At 38.6% G+C, this 17,793-nt stretch overlaps 1 protein-coding gene across 4 annotated transcripts in view; it reads right to left on the minus strand.

Moving 5' to 3' along the window:
* Window positions 1-17,754, minus strand: part of LOC108276083 (DNA (cytosine-5)-methyltransferase 3B) — a 54,172-nt gene extending 36,418 nt beyond the window's left edge. For 3 of the 4 annotated variants that reach the window (XM_017487429.3, XM_017487430.3, XM_017487427.3), the window contains exons 1-2: window positions 17,554-17,754; window positions 12,595-12,699 (exon numbers count right to left, since the gene is read on the minus strand). In XM_017487429.3, coding sequence (XP_017342918.1) covers window positions 12,595-12,654 — 60 coding nt within the window. In that variant the 5' untranslated portion in view covers window positions 12,655-12,699; window positions 17,554-17,754. Of the gene's footprint in view, window positions 1-12,594; window positions 12,700-17,466 lie in introns of all 4 variants that reach the window. The other variant, XM_017487428.3, reaches the window with a different exon arrangement.
* Between the last annotated feature and the right edge of the window lie 39 nt (window positions 17,755-17,793).

Genomic DNA, 17,793 nt, shown 5'->3' on the forward strand with positions numbered 1-17,793 from the left:
TCAGAGTTTCATTTGCCTTAATCGAAGAAAATTCTCTTGGTGCAGATGTCAAATGTAAATGATAAAGTTGTGAAGTTATGTATGGATTTTTACTAGCTGGCCAGTAAAGCAGTCCAAAAAGTTAACTAGTTGCCTTTTCCATAATTAAATCACAAACTAGATAACTAGGCCACACAACCCCTAGCACAAACATAAAAAATAATATAATAAAAAAAACTTATGAATGTATGTCTCACCTCTTCCTAATGATGTCTCACCTATCATGAATCATTACATCGTGGTGTAGGTCATTATAGTTTAACTTTAGCTTTTTACTTCTGGTGATTGTATTTAGGCTTCAATATTCATAAAAATGTGTTCATCAAACATATTGTTTTGCTATGGTCATTGTTTTGCTAAAAAATCTCTGTTTTGGAACCCTATTAAAAACTGTGGTGTGAATTGAAGAGGGATGTCCACATGCACAAACCTAAGAACATAAAGGAGCATTCCCTAGGAACGAGTAAACCAAGCCCCCTCTATAAGTGTCTCCATCCAATATTAGAAAATATCTTTGAATTAACAATCATGTTCACAAATAAAAACTCTATCCAAACTTTATTTTATTAAACTTATTAAAACTACACATGGACATACTAGTTAAGATTTATCAGCTTTCTATTTGTCACTTAGATGTCAGCTCCTATGGGGAAACAAAGTTGTATGACCAAATTCCATATACAGTATAAAAAAAAAACCTGAAGACCACACACACACACACACAAAAACCCCACAAATGACAAACTTCCATCAATGCTGTCCCAATCAATCATCCAAGAGGCTGTGCCAACTGTCAAAGGAGGGGAACTGTCATACCCCTTTTGGCAACACCTAGCAGCATTCAACTTCCCTGACTTTTATCAGTGGGATTTTGGATTTGGAGTTTCTCCTACATTTTGTGTTTTGGAGTGTGTTGACACAAAAGGACATCAGCCTTTCCCACACATACAGTCATGAGGTGCTTCTCCTGAAAAGTTGACTTTGGTCACCGCCAAACATGTCTGCTGTTACTGTGGCCATCTTTGTCCAGAGCACATTATTCTAAAAGGCCTGGTCTTTGCCTATATGCTCACTGGTAAACTGTAGTCTTGCAAAGGCTTTTTCCCATGCAGGACAAAATTTGTGCAGAAAAATCTCTTTCTGATTGCAGAAGCATGCACTTTGACACCAACAGTTGCAAGACTTTCTAGCAGATCCTGTGATGAAATTTTGGACTTCTTGGAGACTTCTTTTTGCATCAGACGGCAGTCCTGGACAAATTGGCAGTCGTTTGAAATTGGCACCGTTTGATTATTTTCCTTACAGTGGGATGAAGTATTTCAAATAATTTTGAGATCTTTTTAAATCCCTTGCCAGACTCATAGGTATCCACAACCTTTTTTCTGAAGGCCTTACAGAACCCTTTAGATCGTGGCATCATGACACCACACACCTCACAAGGTGTGATAAATATAAGGATGTACTTACTTTTTCCATGTGACTGATCTTTATTTTCATTAAGTTAAATTGTGAAAATTACTACAAAAATGTAAAATTTATGTCATTTGGTAGAGTGTATCACCTTTATTAATAGGCACTGTTTCAAAGAGGATCAAATGTTTGCTTGTCCAAATATGTAAAAAATAAATAAATAAATAAATACATTTTTAACAACCAACAATTTCCACGGCGTGTACTTACTTTTTCACATTACTGCAGGTAATAAATACACTGTGCCCGGGTGTACTGGGTGATAAGTGGCAAAGTATTTTGTGTTCCATTTACAAAAATGCATTTCATTTATTAATCTGTTTCACGAAATTTATGCACCTTCATTCCATGAACACAGATTAGGCTAACCGGGTTGGGAAAGTTGGGAGAGTGAGAGACTGAGAGAAAGAGAGTACAAGAGAGCAATCAGAGGCAGACACGTAAACTAATAAGAGTGAAAAAACAGATGGAGCTGGTAAAACATTCTCCTTTCCCATTAATGCTCAACGTTAATTACCTTATGAGTTCTGTTTCTAGCCAATAAGTTCTAGTTGTAAAGAAACTAATGATTTGTGCTGTATTAGTAGTCAGGTTATGCAAGTTTAATGGTACAGTCTGTCCGTTATTTGTGCACTCTCATTATACACAACACTTCAAGAAATACATGCCTATGATCAATCATTACCAACAAAAACAACAGGGTCCTAGAATACAGTAATGTTCCTTATAAAACAATAACATACTGTTAAACGAATAGTTTCTGACTATTTTCAGTCATGAGTTGGCATTGATTGAGTGCAAGGCATGCCCAGCTCTGCATTCACCAACCTATTTCATTAATTAATACCACTCAGTGGATTTTCCAGCAATACAATAGGGCCAGCACATTAATATAATTCAAATTCAGTCCAGGAATATGTCCAGGAATTGTATGAATTAGTTGTAGATTTAATGACATTTGATGACGTTAGAACACCATACTTAAGGCCTGTGCTGATAACATAATCTTCTTAATCTTCTTAATGTAAAATGTTTTTTACATTGCTTTACCTTTTATAGCCTTTACATATATAGCGATAATTATAACATTAATAATAATAATAATAATAATAATAATAATAGTAAATAGCTATCAAAAGTGGTGACAAAAAAGTCGCAAAAACACACATTTTCAATTTAAATTATTTAACTTTATGTACATACTAATTCTCAAAATACTAAGAAAATAATGATTACACGCTAACTTTTTTTTTACTTTAGTCCACAGTATCTTTTACTACGAAGTAGTATAATCATAATCATATGTCGCTGCACTCACTCAACTGAAGTGCTCTCAGGCACAATAGTTTCTCTGCATGCTCGCTTCACTGCTCAATCCTCGCAAATATCTTCATGTGCATGCAATTCCTGGCACTACACACTCCTTTTTAATGACTATGGGAATCCTATGGGCACTGTAGGTGGTGCGACCGGCAGTAATGCCAAAGCAGGTCAATATCTCCCTGTGTAATGAATGTTACTCATGTAGTTTCCCCAAACTCACTATTGAAGATACCGAAACGCCACAGCCTGGGCTTTGAGAACGGCACAAAAATGTGCATGGTTGGTATTTTCCAACTATTTTTTATGCCTCAGCCACACCGAAAGCATTATGTTTTTCGGGTTGTTCGTGTGTCCGTCTGTCCGTACGTCCAACCACGAGAGTTTCTTGTTAGCACGATATCTCAAGAACGAGTTGTTGAATGTTCGTAAGATGAACTAAGTAGATATTTTTTTCATTGATCCAAACAATGTCAAGGTCACAGTCAAAGGTCTGAAACAGTTTGCCTTCAACACCTTCCTTTCTTATTAAAGTATATTTTGAGGATATTTGAGGCATACAAATTAGTAACAAGAAGAGAGAAAGAGAGATAACATGCCTTACAGTAGCAGGTAAAATAGACATAATATAACTGTCTAGCTCGAGCTGTTTCAGGCCTTCTACCCTGAACACTACATGTCAAAATCCAAGGATGCTCAAAGGGACACTTTAAGGAAAGTGGAGCTCCCAGCACTGCCTGTGTTGAGAACTTGAATGAGTGTGGTTCAGGATCTGTACTGCTGTCTGACAACTGGGTCCACACACATGGCTAGAGATGTGTAAAGATATTAAAGGTTGTCTATCTTGTGGTGTATCAATGGCCTTGTGTGCAGACATGCCTTAAATGCATGCTCATTCCACAGCTTTTAAAAGGAGACGTTAGGGGTCACTGAATGCATTGAAATGGTATAGTTTTTGCTCCGTGGGGGATGTACTTGTACATATACACCCAGTGAATATGTGTGTATTGACTGCGCTGGCTAGAAAATTTCCTTTTGGATGACAGGCACATCAATGACACACTGGCATCATATTCAATTTCAATTCAATTCAATTCAATTTTATTTGTATAGCGCTTTTTACAATAGACATTGTCTCAAAGCAGCTTTACAGAAATATCAACATGGTATACAGATATTAAAGGTGCGAATTTATCCCATATAAAACAATAGTTCTTAGAAGAGAAGAATTTAGGGCTGTTAAGGCCTGTTCACACCAGGACGTTTTCTCAGCGTGTTAAACAGTCAATGGATATCAACGAGAGTGTTCACGCATAAAACGTGTGGCGTCAAAGCGTATTTTTTTTAACATTTCATTTTTTGACACAAAGCAATAAAAACTGGTCAGCCAATGAGATTCGTGCTTTTGTTCACATTCCCAGAGCCACTGAAGTTACATAAAAACCACGTCTTGGTGGCTCTCAAGCATAAACCAGTTTTGCCGAGCACACGTCGATACCTGGAGAAGAAGAAGAAGATGAAGCATACAAGAAGCAATATGAATGTTGAGCTGCTGGTGTCTTTGGTGTCTGACCACCAAGAACTTTATGATAAACGCCACAGCGACTACAAAAAACGTGTGTGAACGGCTTTTTGCAAACACGTAAATGCTGTTTCTTCTCAGTGATGAGCGAGTGTCAGAAACGGAAATCTGTGCAGCGCCACCTTGTGTACTGGAGTATTTCTGCTTTTCAATAAGTGCCATCAACTGTCAGGGAGTTAATTTGCAGTTTCATTCAGCAAGTCGCCCGCGTTTAACGCATGGGTGTGAACACAAAAACATGCGTCGGAAAACGGACCATTTGACGCGTTTAAAAAAAATGTCCCGGTGTGAAAAGGCCTTTAGTTGAGTGCATGTGTGCAAATGTTCTCCTAGGAAAGGATAGCTCTATTCCTGAATATCTGTCAGTGTTGACCTTGTGGGGTCATTTGGCTGTTCCCTGTGACGACACCCCCCACACACCTCAAAAATAAAACAAATGCAGCTAAAAAGGTCCTCAAAAGGATTCAGGGTGCTACTGCATTTCTGTAATCATCTATTGGAATGACAGACATCTTTCAAACCACAGCTGTGCCACAAACAGTAGGTTCATACATCCTGCCAACCTTCGTACACATACACACGTGCTGTGAAAAATCTGTGCTAAGACAGACAGTCGATGTTCATTTCAATGATTGCAGTGGCAGAAAAGTTTTAAACACAATACTCACAGGCACTGTGTATATAATATCACTCGAGTAATAACAGAATGAACAGGATAGCCGACCTCTTGGGATGTAACTGTAATCAGACTGGACTGTACAAGCAAACATAAAATACTAAGGCATTCTGTCCCCTTGACTTCCAATGCAAATAAATGCACATGTATCTTTTAAGGTTTCTAAATGTACATAAACCGAGACTTCTTGATGTAGATCCCCCTTTGCTGTAATAATAACCTCCAGTCTTCTGGAAAGGCTTTCCACTAAATTTAGGAGTGTGGCTGTGGGGATTTGCCCATTCAGACACAATACCATTAGTGAGGTCAGGCACTGATGTCAGGCGAGGAGGCCTGGGGTACAGTCAGTGTTCCAGTTCATCCCAAAGGTGTTCAGTGGGATTGAGGTGAGGGCTCTGTGCAGGCCACTCGAGTTCTTCTACACCAACATTGGTAAACCATGTCTTCATGGACCTCGCTTTGTGCAGAGGGGAACTGTCATGCTGGAACAGTGTGGCAGCACGGGGTGGTCGAGCATCAGCTTTGGAATTTAATACGCGATGATTTTCACCTGTGTCTTATTACCTCCTGTCTACTTATTTGTGTCTCTTTGAGCTTTCAGGGACTCCCGTAACTGGCCAGAGACACACAGAGAGAGAGAGAGAGAGAGAGAGAGAGAGAGAGAGAGAGAGAGAGAGAGAGAGAGAGACAGAGTAATATAGCTGGTGGAGCTTACGAGACACGCACACACACACACACAAACACGCATGGATGGAGCATGCGCATGTACCTTGAACTTGAACAGGACGACAGCCTTGAGCTAGTGACGGCCCCTTTTTCATCGATTTGTCCCTTTCAGGTTGAGTTTTGGAAAGCGCGCTGAAAAGCGCGGTGACAATAAACACAAGGCCCAGGCTCTGCCGACTTTCAGCCAGCCTTTCGAGCCTTCTTCTGCACACACCCACACTGGGGTTCTACAAGCAGGTTTGGGCCCCTTTCGTTCTAGTGAAAGGAAATTTTAATGCTACAGCATACAAAGACATTCTATACAATTGTGTGCTTCCAACTTTGTGGCAACAGTTTAGGGAAGACCTACATATTGGTGTGATGGTAATTTGTCCACAAACATTTGGCCATATAGTGTATGTAGCTGTCTGTTTGAACTTTAGCAAACTACTAGCTTCTAACATTTGTGCTCTATTTCAATACTTCCTATGGCTTCTTCAATTTCTGCATCATCTAAATAACTATGCATTTTTCGTATGAAAAATTCAATCGTGATATTAAAATTCAGATCTGTTAAGAAATTTTAGGATTACTCTTAGGCTTTAACAACAGATTTCCTTATCACAGTATGTCATCAGACAAGTATTTTTTTTTAATATCCCCTTGCTTGTATATACTGCTATTTACATTTCAAAAGATTAATCTAGTCTTTTAATCTTTTTAATGAAAAAAACTGGATGAGTTTCCACTTATTTTTAAATTGTGTTAGTTTGCAATGATTTGGTCACACAATTTAAAATAAAACTGATGTTTTGTACCAGGTTACTATGGCTCCGAATGTCTTGCAACTCATCTCTTGAATGGAACCATTCATAAAAGAACAAAGATTTATTTCTCATTTGAATTCATTTTATATTTGGAAATACAGAAACTATTCAATTACTGGAAATTTCAACTTTATATCACTGTAAAGCATTTTAAAAAATCTATCTATCTATTTGTTTATTTATTTAGTGATTGATTTTGATTGATTGTCTAAATGGTCAGACTTGAACCCATGTTCAGACAGGCCTAATAAGGGGTAAGATAAATACAGTTTAAACAAAGACCTAAATCCATGATTTACTGACTTATATTACATGCCATACAAACCCACACCAGACAGAGAGGCAGACAGGGAGTAAGCAACAGATGGACAGTTAGTCAAAGAGGAAGGCAGAGCAAGGGTACAGTTGGACATTTCCCATTAGAGCAATTAATGCAAAAAAGAGACTTAAAAAAAAAGAGAATGCCCCTCCCTTTCTTACTCCCACTGCTCTCCCTCACTCTACATGAAAGGTCTGCTGTGTGGGTAAATGCCCCCTCTTTCCCCAGTATGCACCCGTTAACCCTGTAACCACACACACACACACACACACACACACACACACACACACACACACACACACACACACACACACACACACACACAGAGCAACCAAGTACACTCCCTAAATCCACATGCCACTGGATCTAGTCTCGTGAATCACACACACAATTCAGTCAGAGGGATGACTCCCTGTGCCATGTGGACAGATTGGGTTCTAAAACTAAAACACAAAGGCAGCAATCAAGAGAGTACATTAAAATACTATACAAATATAAACACTGTAGAACATGCCTCTCATATTGCACAAGCAGAGAAGACTTCAAAACTTTAAAAAAAAAAAAAAAAAAAAAAAGGTTGACTAAAAATTTCTGAAGCGACATCAGAATTATTTCTAATCTATGAGGGAAATTGATTTTAAGTTGATGAGTATTCATGTATAGCCTACTCATGTTTTCTAACTTGTAACTTTATAACATATTTTATTTAAAAAATTATTTGTTACAAAATTTATTATAAAACTAAGACAAAGACTGTGAGACATAGGGTGGTTGTGCCAGAGTTTCTCTCCACAAACACAGACCATGAAATACAAAAAAATAAAAAATCCTACATAAAAGAAAAATAATATTTACTAATATTGTCTGTGAATACTGACAAAAATAAAAATAACAAAAACAACCAAGGGGGAGGTCTGAAGGTGGGATTTAACAAGCTTAAAGAGGTCTTCGCTTCGTACATGTGCTTCTTCTGGGACTGAAATGGGCCCCTTGGGGTATAAAAAAAAAGAAAGAAGAGAGAGAGAGAGAGAGAGAGAGAGAGAGAGAGAGAGAGAGAGAGAGAGAGAGAGAGAGAGAGAAACCAACTGACAATCCCTTAGAATGTCCAGCATTCCTTGATAGTTTGCAGCCATTACTTTCTACAATACAGCCCCAGTATACATGCACACAGCCATTTATCTCTCCATTACAGAGTCATACATTAAGTAGGGGTCATTTATATAAGACATATGGGTAATGAAGAAAAAAGAAAACACAAGCTACAAGGCAAAGAAAACCCTGTAGCACTCTTACCTGCACTACTAGTGGCCACAGAGGCCTGTCTGATGCCATTATAAATTTCACTTCGAGTATAAATGATGTTCTGAATGGAGGAACGGACCGTGACGATCAACAAAGTGTCTCTAAACTCTACAGGAATACATTACAGCAAGAAACTCAGTGCTGTTCTTCTCTTTAGGAGACACTTTACCACCAAATATTAATTGTATACTGTGCACTATGCAACCCCTTTAAGGTATTAAAGCTTATGATTCAATAAGTTGTCTATAAACTATATTATTCAGTAACTACAATGAACTAATCAGTAACTACAGTGGCCCAAATAGGAAAGTATTGTATAATAAATCTGGATCTGAAAAGAAAACTTTTTCAAAACGTACTGTGTTAAAAAACACTGTGCAGTTTAGCATCTCCACATACTGGAGCTCAAAATATAACTTATTCTATCTTACTTATGTTGTTAATTTTATATATATATATATATTTTTTATTATGTTTATTAAGTGTGACAACAATGTTGGCATTGACTGTGTTTACACAGAGGGATACACTGTCTGAAATAAAATATGTGGGTTTTAACTCGTGTATACCAGTATACTTTGTATTACAATTCAAATGTATTAAAAATTAATTAGGTGCTGTTTAAAATTGATTTACTGTTATTGTATTTTCTCTCCAATTTTCATCCAACAGCCAGTTCTACCATATGAACAGCTACCAACTGGGGAGGGTGAAGGCTAACATGCACTTGCTCTACATATGTGAAGTCAACAAACCACATCTTTTCAAACTGCTGATTATGCTCCTTAACAGGGCAGCAAAATACATACCTGAACTCACAGGCATCCGTCGCTAGTACCAATGTTATTGATAAAATAATAATAATAATAATAATAATAATAAACATAAAAATGAAATAAAAAACTTACTCGGGCACTTACACCTCTACTCTGTGCACTTTGCTTCTTCTGGAACTCAATTAATGGATCTTGTATGGTAGCACTACTTTTATTGTTCTTTGCTTGATATATCGCTTTGCATGTATTTTCTCATTTGTAAGTTGCTTTGGATAAAAGCGTCTGCTAAATGAATAAATGTAAATGTAAATGTATTGACAGGAGTCTGCCATCCCTCCACCCAAGAGACCATGACCAATTTTGCTCCTAGGCCACAGATGGCTATCGTCAGGATTCACACTCTCCGGACGCTAAGGAGAATGCTTATCTTTTGTAACACTTGGGAGCCTTTTTTTGTTGCTAATTTATGAAATTATAAGTTATATGTAGTAGACTCAAAGATTTTGGATCCTAGTGTATCACACAATCACAGCTGTTCCAATCATTCATTGTAAGTGTGTCTGTTACCCATAGTTACACTCAAATGGGCATGCATGGACCACTCACTGACCCGAATGTAATGAGCATTCATTAATATTGCCGACACAGCACAAAGAGCCAAGCTTCCCTTCAATGCACAGAAGGAAGATGCAGGAGTATACACTCCTAACGGTAAGAATAAACCCGAAGGCCACATAGCTCGGGCCTGACAGCATTTGCTTCAACCCTTTCAAGTGTGAAAAGTCTATCCCATAATCCTGTTAACATCTCTTGTCTATAGTAATATGGTAAATTCATGCACTACATGTGCTTGGGTTCATTAATCACTCTAATGATTAGCTATAGCAGTTATTGAGTGTTCCTTTTGTCCTGGTTAAAGAAAAATAATTGGCCCTCTCCATATTAGGGGATGTGCGACTACTAATTTATAACAGTTGACTATTAATTTAAAAAATCAGTCAACTAGTCATCTTTTCCATAGTTAAAGAAAAAATTGTCTCAAGACTTCGGTTATTAAGGCTGGTTTATTTGAGCGGCAAAGAATTATTTAAATCACGCTTCATTGAAGAGCCACACACAGACTGTATATTAAATTACTAGCTTCGGTTTTTAGGCTATGCTGATAACAATGAAAGTAAATCAAATTGTGCAATAAATGAATAAAACAATAAAACTGCATATCATATTACACTATTTAAGGATGTATAAATTCTTAAAGTACTTGTGAGGTCGAGCTGGCAGCTCAGCTGAAATGTTTGATTCCGAAATTAAGAGCATGCATTGCAGCGCGCACGCTCCTTATATCTTAATGATGAATGGGGAATGGGAATACGATGTCTACAATATAGTATTTGGGAGATTTTTCCACCTTGTTCAACTCCGACCGCAGTAGCATCTCAAAACAAGTCTGGTTTGGCTTCCTTGAGCTGCCATGCACCATTGATCTGACACTAAACTAGCTTATTGCCCAAATGCAATCTTTAACACTGGGCTGATCACAACAGAATTCACTATACCACAGTCTAACGATTATAATGATTTTTTTGTTTGTTTGTTTTAAAGGACAACAAAAATAACTGCTGGAGGAATTCCTTGAGGAATGGGATTAAAAAACAGCTTGTGCACACCTTGCCACTTCATGCACAGTGATATCAAAGTGTTAAACATGCATTAAAGCAAAAGAAACTTAAATATATTTCCCAGCATAGTCATGTGCAGTTAACTCTAGAACTGGCTTAGTCTGGTCTGAAATATTTAAGTACATCAACTGCTTTCTTTAATGTCTCACTGTTTTTCTACTGCCCCGACTAGTCAGCGTCCCCACAGCAACGACCAGCGACCAGTGAATGTACAGTTGAGGCCAAAGGTTTACATACACCTAGTCTCAGTTTTTTACATCACATCATGTTACCATACATTTCATTAGACAAGTCAATCTACTTTGTTCACACCAGAGGTCATTGTAAAACACTCAGAGACAGATTTATTTCAGTCTTAATTCACTATATCAGAATTCCATTGGGTCAAAAGTTTACATACACCATGTTGACTGTCTCTTTAAACGGTTGCTATAATAACTTATAGAATTAGAAGTTAACTGGGAATGCACCTCCTGGGAACACCCCCCATAAGTCTAGTTTCTCCTTAGGAGCAATTGTCAAACAATTGAATGTACCACAAACATTTGTACAAATAATTGTATGCAAATATAAAAATCTTGAGAACACATATTTGCTGCATCATTCAGGAAGGAGGCACAAATGAAAAAGATGTATGAACTTTGCTCCAAAAGGGTCAACTGAACCCTAAGACAACAGCAAAGGATCTGCTCAAGGAGTTGGAGGCATCAGGTTCCAAAAATGTACATCCACCATTAAGAGAGTCCTACAGTGCCATAGCCTGAAAGGCTGCCATGGAAAGAAAACGCCCCTACTCCAAGACTGGCATTAAAAAGCAAACCTACTGACATTTGCATCAGGAAAATGACCTAGCCTTTGGGAGGACAAAAACTGAACTGTTTTAATGATCATCATCATAATAATAATATATGGTCATAATCATAATCATATAATGCCCATAATGATAAGCGCTATAAATGGAGGCATACAGTTGTGGGTTTAAACCAAAGAACACTATCCCAACTGGGAAACATGGGGGTGGCAGCATCATGTTGTGGGGGGGGGCTACCCCAAATACTAACAAAGTGTATATAAACTTTTGACCCACTGAACATCTTATATAGTAAATAAAATATCAAATAAATCTGTCTCTTAGCTATTATTTTGAAATGTCCTCTTACAGAAATAAATTAAACACCCAAACTAACAAAATAGGAAATGTATGGAGATTATGAAAAATTGAGTTTAAATGTCTTTAGCCTAAGTTTATGTAAACTTTTGGCCTCAACTGTATTATTCGACTAGCCTGTGTAAACCCTACTCCATATAAACTTACTCATAGTTTTACTGGGTGCATCAGGACTAGTCCTTGTGGCACCAACATCCTTCGTGTTTGGTTTGGCTCACTCTGTTATTCCTGCACACTCGTTTCAAGTCAGTTGGTGGAAACTAGCAGTACAGGTAGCACTTGATATATAAACGTGCAATCTTCTGACGAATGCTAGGGTGAACACTTTGCTTCTGTGCAAGAACCACACACACATTCCCCTCCTGTCAGCTTGTCAACACAGAAATTAGGAGTGTGAGTGTGATTGAGTGCTGTAGACTATCAAATACCTACAGGGGAAATTTTTGTGCTGATACCACACTTCAAACTTCTCCTACAGTATAATACAACAAACACATAGTATTAGGAAATGCTTGGTAGTTACCCTCCATCTCCCCGACTGTCTGTCTCCGGTTGATATCATGGCTAAAAGCCACTACGCCCTTGCAGGTACAACTCTACCTCACACTGATAGTGTTGCACAGACATGCAACAGGAACTGGAATCCACTTTAACCTTGTACTACAGTGTGTGCATGTTTGCAAGTGCTTGAGATATAGTTTATATTGGAGCTGAGGCTCACAAACTCTTACCGTGGCTGTCATCTTGTCACTTTCCGCCATGATAGCGGAGGAATACTTGTTGGATGGCATCACTGCTTGGGTTGTATCTTCTTCTGTGTTTTTTTGTGTGCTAAGCTGTAATAAAAACAAGTGCATATTAATAACAATAAACAAACAAACAAAGCAACAACAACAACAATAATACCACTCATTATTCATCCATCCATCCATCTTCTATACCGCTTATCCTTTTCAGGGTCACGGGGAAACCTGGAGCCTATCCCAGGGAGCATGGGGCACAAGGCAGGGTACACCCTGGACAGGGTGCCAATCCATCGCAGGGCACACAAACACATACACATTCACACACCCATTCATACACTACAGACCCTTTGGACATGCCAATCAGCCTACCATGCATGTCTTTGGACTGGGGGAGGAAACCACAGTACCCAGAGGAAACCCAGGCAACACGGGGAGAACATACAAACTCCGCATACGCAGGGCCATGGTGGGAATCGAACCCCCAAACCTGGAGGTATGAGGCGAACATGCCAACCACTAAGCCACCGTATTTTTTTCTCCAAACAAGAGTTTAAAGATTACAATAACAAGCATTAGTAGCACAAAACTTTTAGTGCAGATGTAAATCTGCGACTTCAAGGCACAAAGTCATTAAGTAAAGTACCACGGGGACTCAAGAAAGAGAGTAGAAATTCATTTAAGTGAGCTATGGAAATGCTAAATGCTAAGTGAGATAAATGCAAAACTGTGAAAGTGGCAAAGACCCCAAGGTCATTGACAAGTGACAAATAGAATGGGAAATCAATCAAAAAACAAACAAACAAACATTTATTTCTGCAACCATCTATTTAAAAAGATGTACCTAAAGACCAATGAAGCACCTAAACCATACCCGAGTGATCTTTGGATTTTCCACAGGTATGTAGCGGTCACTGATCCCATTGACCTTTGAGGACGAATGCCCCCCTCTAGGAATATTAATGGTAATGATTTACCTAGGTGAGGCAATCCTTATATCAGCCTGTCTTATTTGAATAAACACTACATAAAGACACCTTCTTAAAACACACATTATTCATGCATATTAGCTGGCAGACAGACTTATCTACGAACTGAGAACATGAATAACAATTGACAGTAAAAAGAGTTGTTTCTACAAGTATTTATTGACTCTCAAATGAATTTGGGTGGTGTTGCTGTGCTACAAAACCGAATAACAACCATGCTTTGTCAAAAAAAAAGCTTATAACTCCTAAACAAATGGAGTGAATGCCCCACCACTCTGGTATGGTGTAACATCGGGTATGTGACAGAACTGTAGGTTCAAGTCTCAGGTAACAGCATTAGTTCGAAATTACTGGCTTGTGGTTGAACACATCAGTTATTCTGACTACTGTAATCAGCTGAAGTGTTGAAAGTTTTGAAAAAAAAATGCAACCTGCAAAGGTAAAGATGATGAAAAGGCACTACACTTGCGGATAGAAAAAAACAGGGTGTGATTAGTGACTGTCTGAAACTTAAACTCTCCTTTCTCCTCTGTCTATCACACATTCTCTTACTTTATCTTTCTTTTTAAAGAGGAGCAAAGCTGTACAAATACAAACACACTAACTTAACCCATGTCGGAGGCCTTACATTCCTTATTCTCTTCACGACATACTTGTCTTAGTGGCTGAATTATTCACTGTAGTTACTGAATTATGAATAATGATGTTTAAGGGGTGAACAAACCCCTATATACAGTTGCAACAGGCAACACAAGGTATCCAGGTGCATCCTGCATATAAAGGCAATGTACAGTGACACACTAATCATTTGTGTTCACTTGAGTACACTCACTCACTCACATACACACACACGAGCAGATGTACCTCATTATATCCCTCTGTATCCTGAGTTATGATGTTTAAGACTTTTTTATGTGGGTCCATAAACAAACATATGTGCTACAGGGCATGTGCGTGCACACACACACACACACACACACACACACACACACACACACACAATGCAGGCCACACAAAGGGAGTGTCTGAGAAGGTGAATAGGTGAATGAATGAGACTGAATGTGAGAATACAAAGAAAGACTACATCAAAGGTGAAAGCCAGAGCAAGGAGATTAGGGACTAAACCTAATGGGAGGGGGTTTTCTGTAAATGCACTGTGTGTGTGTGTGTGTGTGTGTGTATGTGAGAGAGAAAGAGGGAGAGAGAAATGTATGAGAAATAGAGAATTAGAGGGAAAGAACCCATATGTTCTATATGACTGTTCAAATTCTCTTATGGATGAGAATGGTCCCATTCCTAAATGGTTCACTTTAAGAACACCAATATAATTTTATATTAATTGGCCTTGAAAGTCAGGTATCACTAAAAGCAGATTACCTCTAGTAAAGATTCTGGGCATCTCCAGAAATCATCTCTGTAGACTGAGACTGTTTACTCCTTAAAAACATCAGATCAGGTGTAACCCACTGAAACGCCAGCACCTCATTAAACCCAACTGTCAACCTTCGACCTTTGAAAAACAGGAAGGTACTAAACATGCGTAAAATCTACATTCCATAAATTCTTCTCCATTACATGATACCTAATCCAGTCCCTGCCTGCCCAGGGAACATTACAGGAAGCAAGTTCTGGGTGCATTTGAGTGTTCTCAGAACTTACTATTTTCTGTCTTAACCATGTTATATGTTCATATTCATTTACTAAGTTTCTTTAAATCACATCTAGAATGAGAATAGGTAGAAGCAATCGAAGGGAACTTTTCTTATGCTAGAGGTGTCAGGCTCCAGTTGTGGTGAGGTTACAGCACTCTAGGGTGTAGTAAATAATTTAGCACAGTATATTCAACTTCTCAGGTAATTACTGAGGCTGTAGTTGGAAATCTGTGTAAGCTTGTGGCCTTCCAGAACCTCAGTTTGATACCAAAAATCTTTTTCATTGGCCTAAATAATAATAATACTAAATCAGGTCCTCCCATTTCTCAAAGGCATACTAGTAGATTGATTGGCTACTCTTAATACCCTCTAGGCATGAATGATTGTGCAGATGTATGTGTGTGTGTGTGTGTGTGTGTGTGTGTGTGTGTGTGTATGTATACATTATGCCCTGCAATGGAGTCTGATCACATCCAGGGTGTATACCTGCCTCATGCCTAAATCCACTGTGACCCTGACCAGTTATAAAAGTCGAATGAATGAAAGAATTAATGTATTTCTGTCTTTCTATGTTTCCAAAAAATGCAATCAGCGTTTGCCATTGTTCCAATGTCCAATCACTGATCACCACTGTTTGTTCCACATGTGAACTCTGTTCTTGGCAATATTTACAATTAATAAAAGCAAATGGCTTTTGATTTCTTCTAATAACATTACCTTTATGTACTCACTACCAGGGCGTCATGTTTTCCCCACATTCTTTGTAAAAAAAATGTAAAAAACACAACACACAAAAAAAGACAACAAAACTTGCAAATACATCAATAGTCCATTTGTAGTGCCATTAGCTTAATTAAATATTATTTCTGTTAGAAATAAGTTATAATCCATTATTTTCAATTTCGATAAACCTGTTATTTTCTGAAAATCTTCTTACTTCGTGCGACACGTTTTGATATGCAAATGAGCACGGTAATTCAATGAATATGCAAATGAGCCCATGGCGTCATCTCGTGGCTTCCAGCGACTTTTTGAGTAAGCATTAGCTACTTTACCCTGAAAAGACTTGGTAACACTGTCTTTGATTAGTGCAGCACTAATCAAAACGGCACGTGCATAGTCGAAATGAACATACTAACGTAACAGATAATAATAATAATAATAATAGTAAACCATGTTTGATGTTTGAATATATTGTAATAACCTGTCATAAAATAATATTCGGGATAAAAGCTGTTTTCACGGAGTAATTATAAAGTGTAGGACGAGACCAGTGATTAATTTAATGTAGGCTACAGTAGACTCAGAACCATCAAATCCAGCAAGTCAGTCAGTAAAGTCATTCCTGCGCGAGGGCCTGTGGGAATTTCGCGCGCGGCGCCGCCTAAACGCCAATTAGCGCGAGTCCCACTGTTTAAAGCGCGAGAGAGCAGAAAATTCATCTGCCACTGGGGATTCATCTGCCTCGCGCCACAGTCTCACTGCCTTTCCCCCCTCAGTTCGATTTTTATTTATTTATACAGGTGCTTTGCTCATCAAATCATTGCGTGAAGCCGCTTTCCTACCGTTATACCTGAATCAGAACTATAAGCCACTTCATTCTCGTGCGCCGCACTGTGAATAAAACCTGAAGCCAAATCAACACGCAACATGATATGGATTGCAACAGAACGGCGATTGTATCGGCAAAACCACAGCACGCGCTTCCTGTTTGCTCTGGAAAAAAAAAGTTTCTCAGGAATAGCTAATTCGTTTCAATAAGGATTTCTACACCCAGCGCAGAGACATGGTGTGAACCCAAATCACAGCAATCATTATTATAACCTATGACTTTGACCTATCGACGTTATCATAGCACAAAATGTTGGGCCGTGCGTGATACACATGCAATAGCCGCACAGTAGAACTTGGCGAGGCAAAACCCTCTAAATTATAAAGCCATGTATGTGAGAAAGTTGAGGTTTTTAATCGAAGGTTCTCCAGAGACATTGCAAAGAGAAAAAAAGAATAAATGCAGTCCAAACATGGAAAGTGGAAACAGTCTGTCCAGTTACCGTTTCCATGCATGGCACTTACATAATCGTTCTTAAGAAACTTCTAACGCGTGATTCATACAGCTAGCCTACTATTTTCCCCATGAAAGAAAACTCTTTTTTGTTGTTGTTTCATTTGCATTATGAAATAAGAGTAAAAGCGTATAATATGCAGGTAAGCTGTACCTCCAAACGTGTGCGGTCTGAGTGCAGTTGAACTCTCACCGAGCGCGCGCTCCGAGCAGCTCCATGCAGAAGAGGAATGAAACTTACCTGTTGCAGGAATGTTGGTGTTTAAGGCGCGGGACAGCACGACACTGACGAATCCTTCTCGGTACTCCTGAGGTTGCTAAGCCGTCGCGGTGAGTCACAGTTCACCTCGATCTCACCCACGCATTTAAACCCTCGGGGCGAGTATGTAAATCTGGTCTCGTTCTTGCTCGGTGGCTGCCGCAGTGCTCAGGCGTGACTTTTTTTTTTTTTTTTTTTTTCATTTTTTTCCCGGGTCTCGAA

Source organism: Ictalurus punctatus, chromosome 15 (assembly GCF_001660625.3).
Source record: "Ictalurus punctatus breed USDA103 chromosome 15, Coco_2.0, whole genome shotgun sequence".
Taxonomy (NCBI): Eukaryota; Metazoa; Chordata; class Actinopteri; order Siluriformes; family Ictaluridae; genus Ictalurus; species Ictalurus punctatus.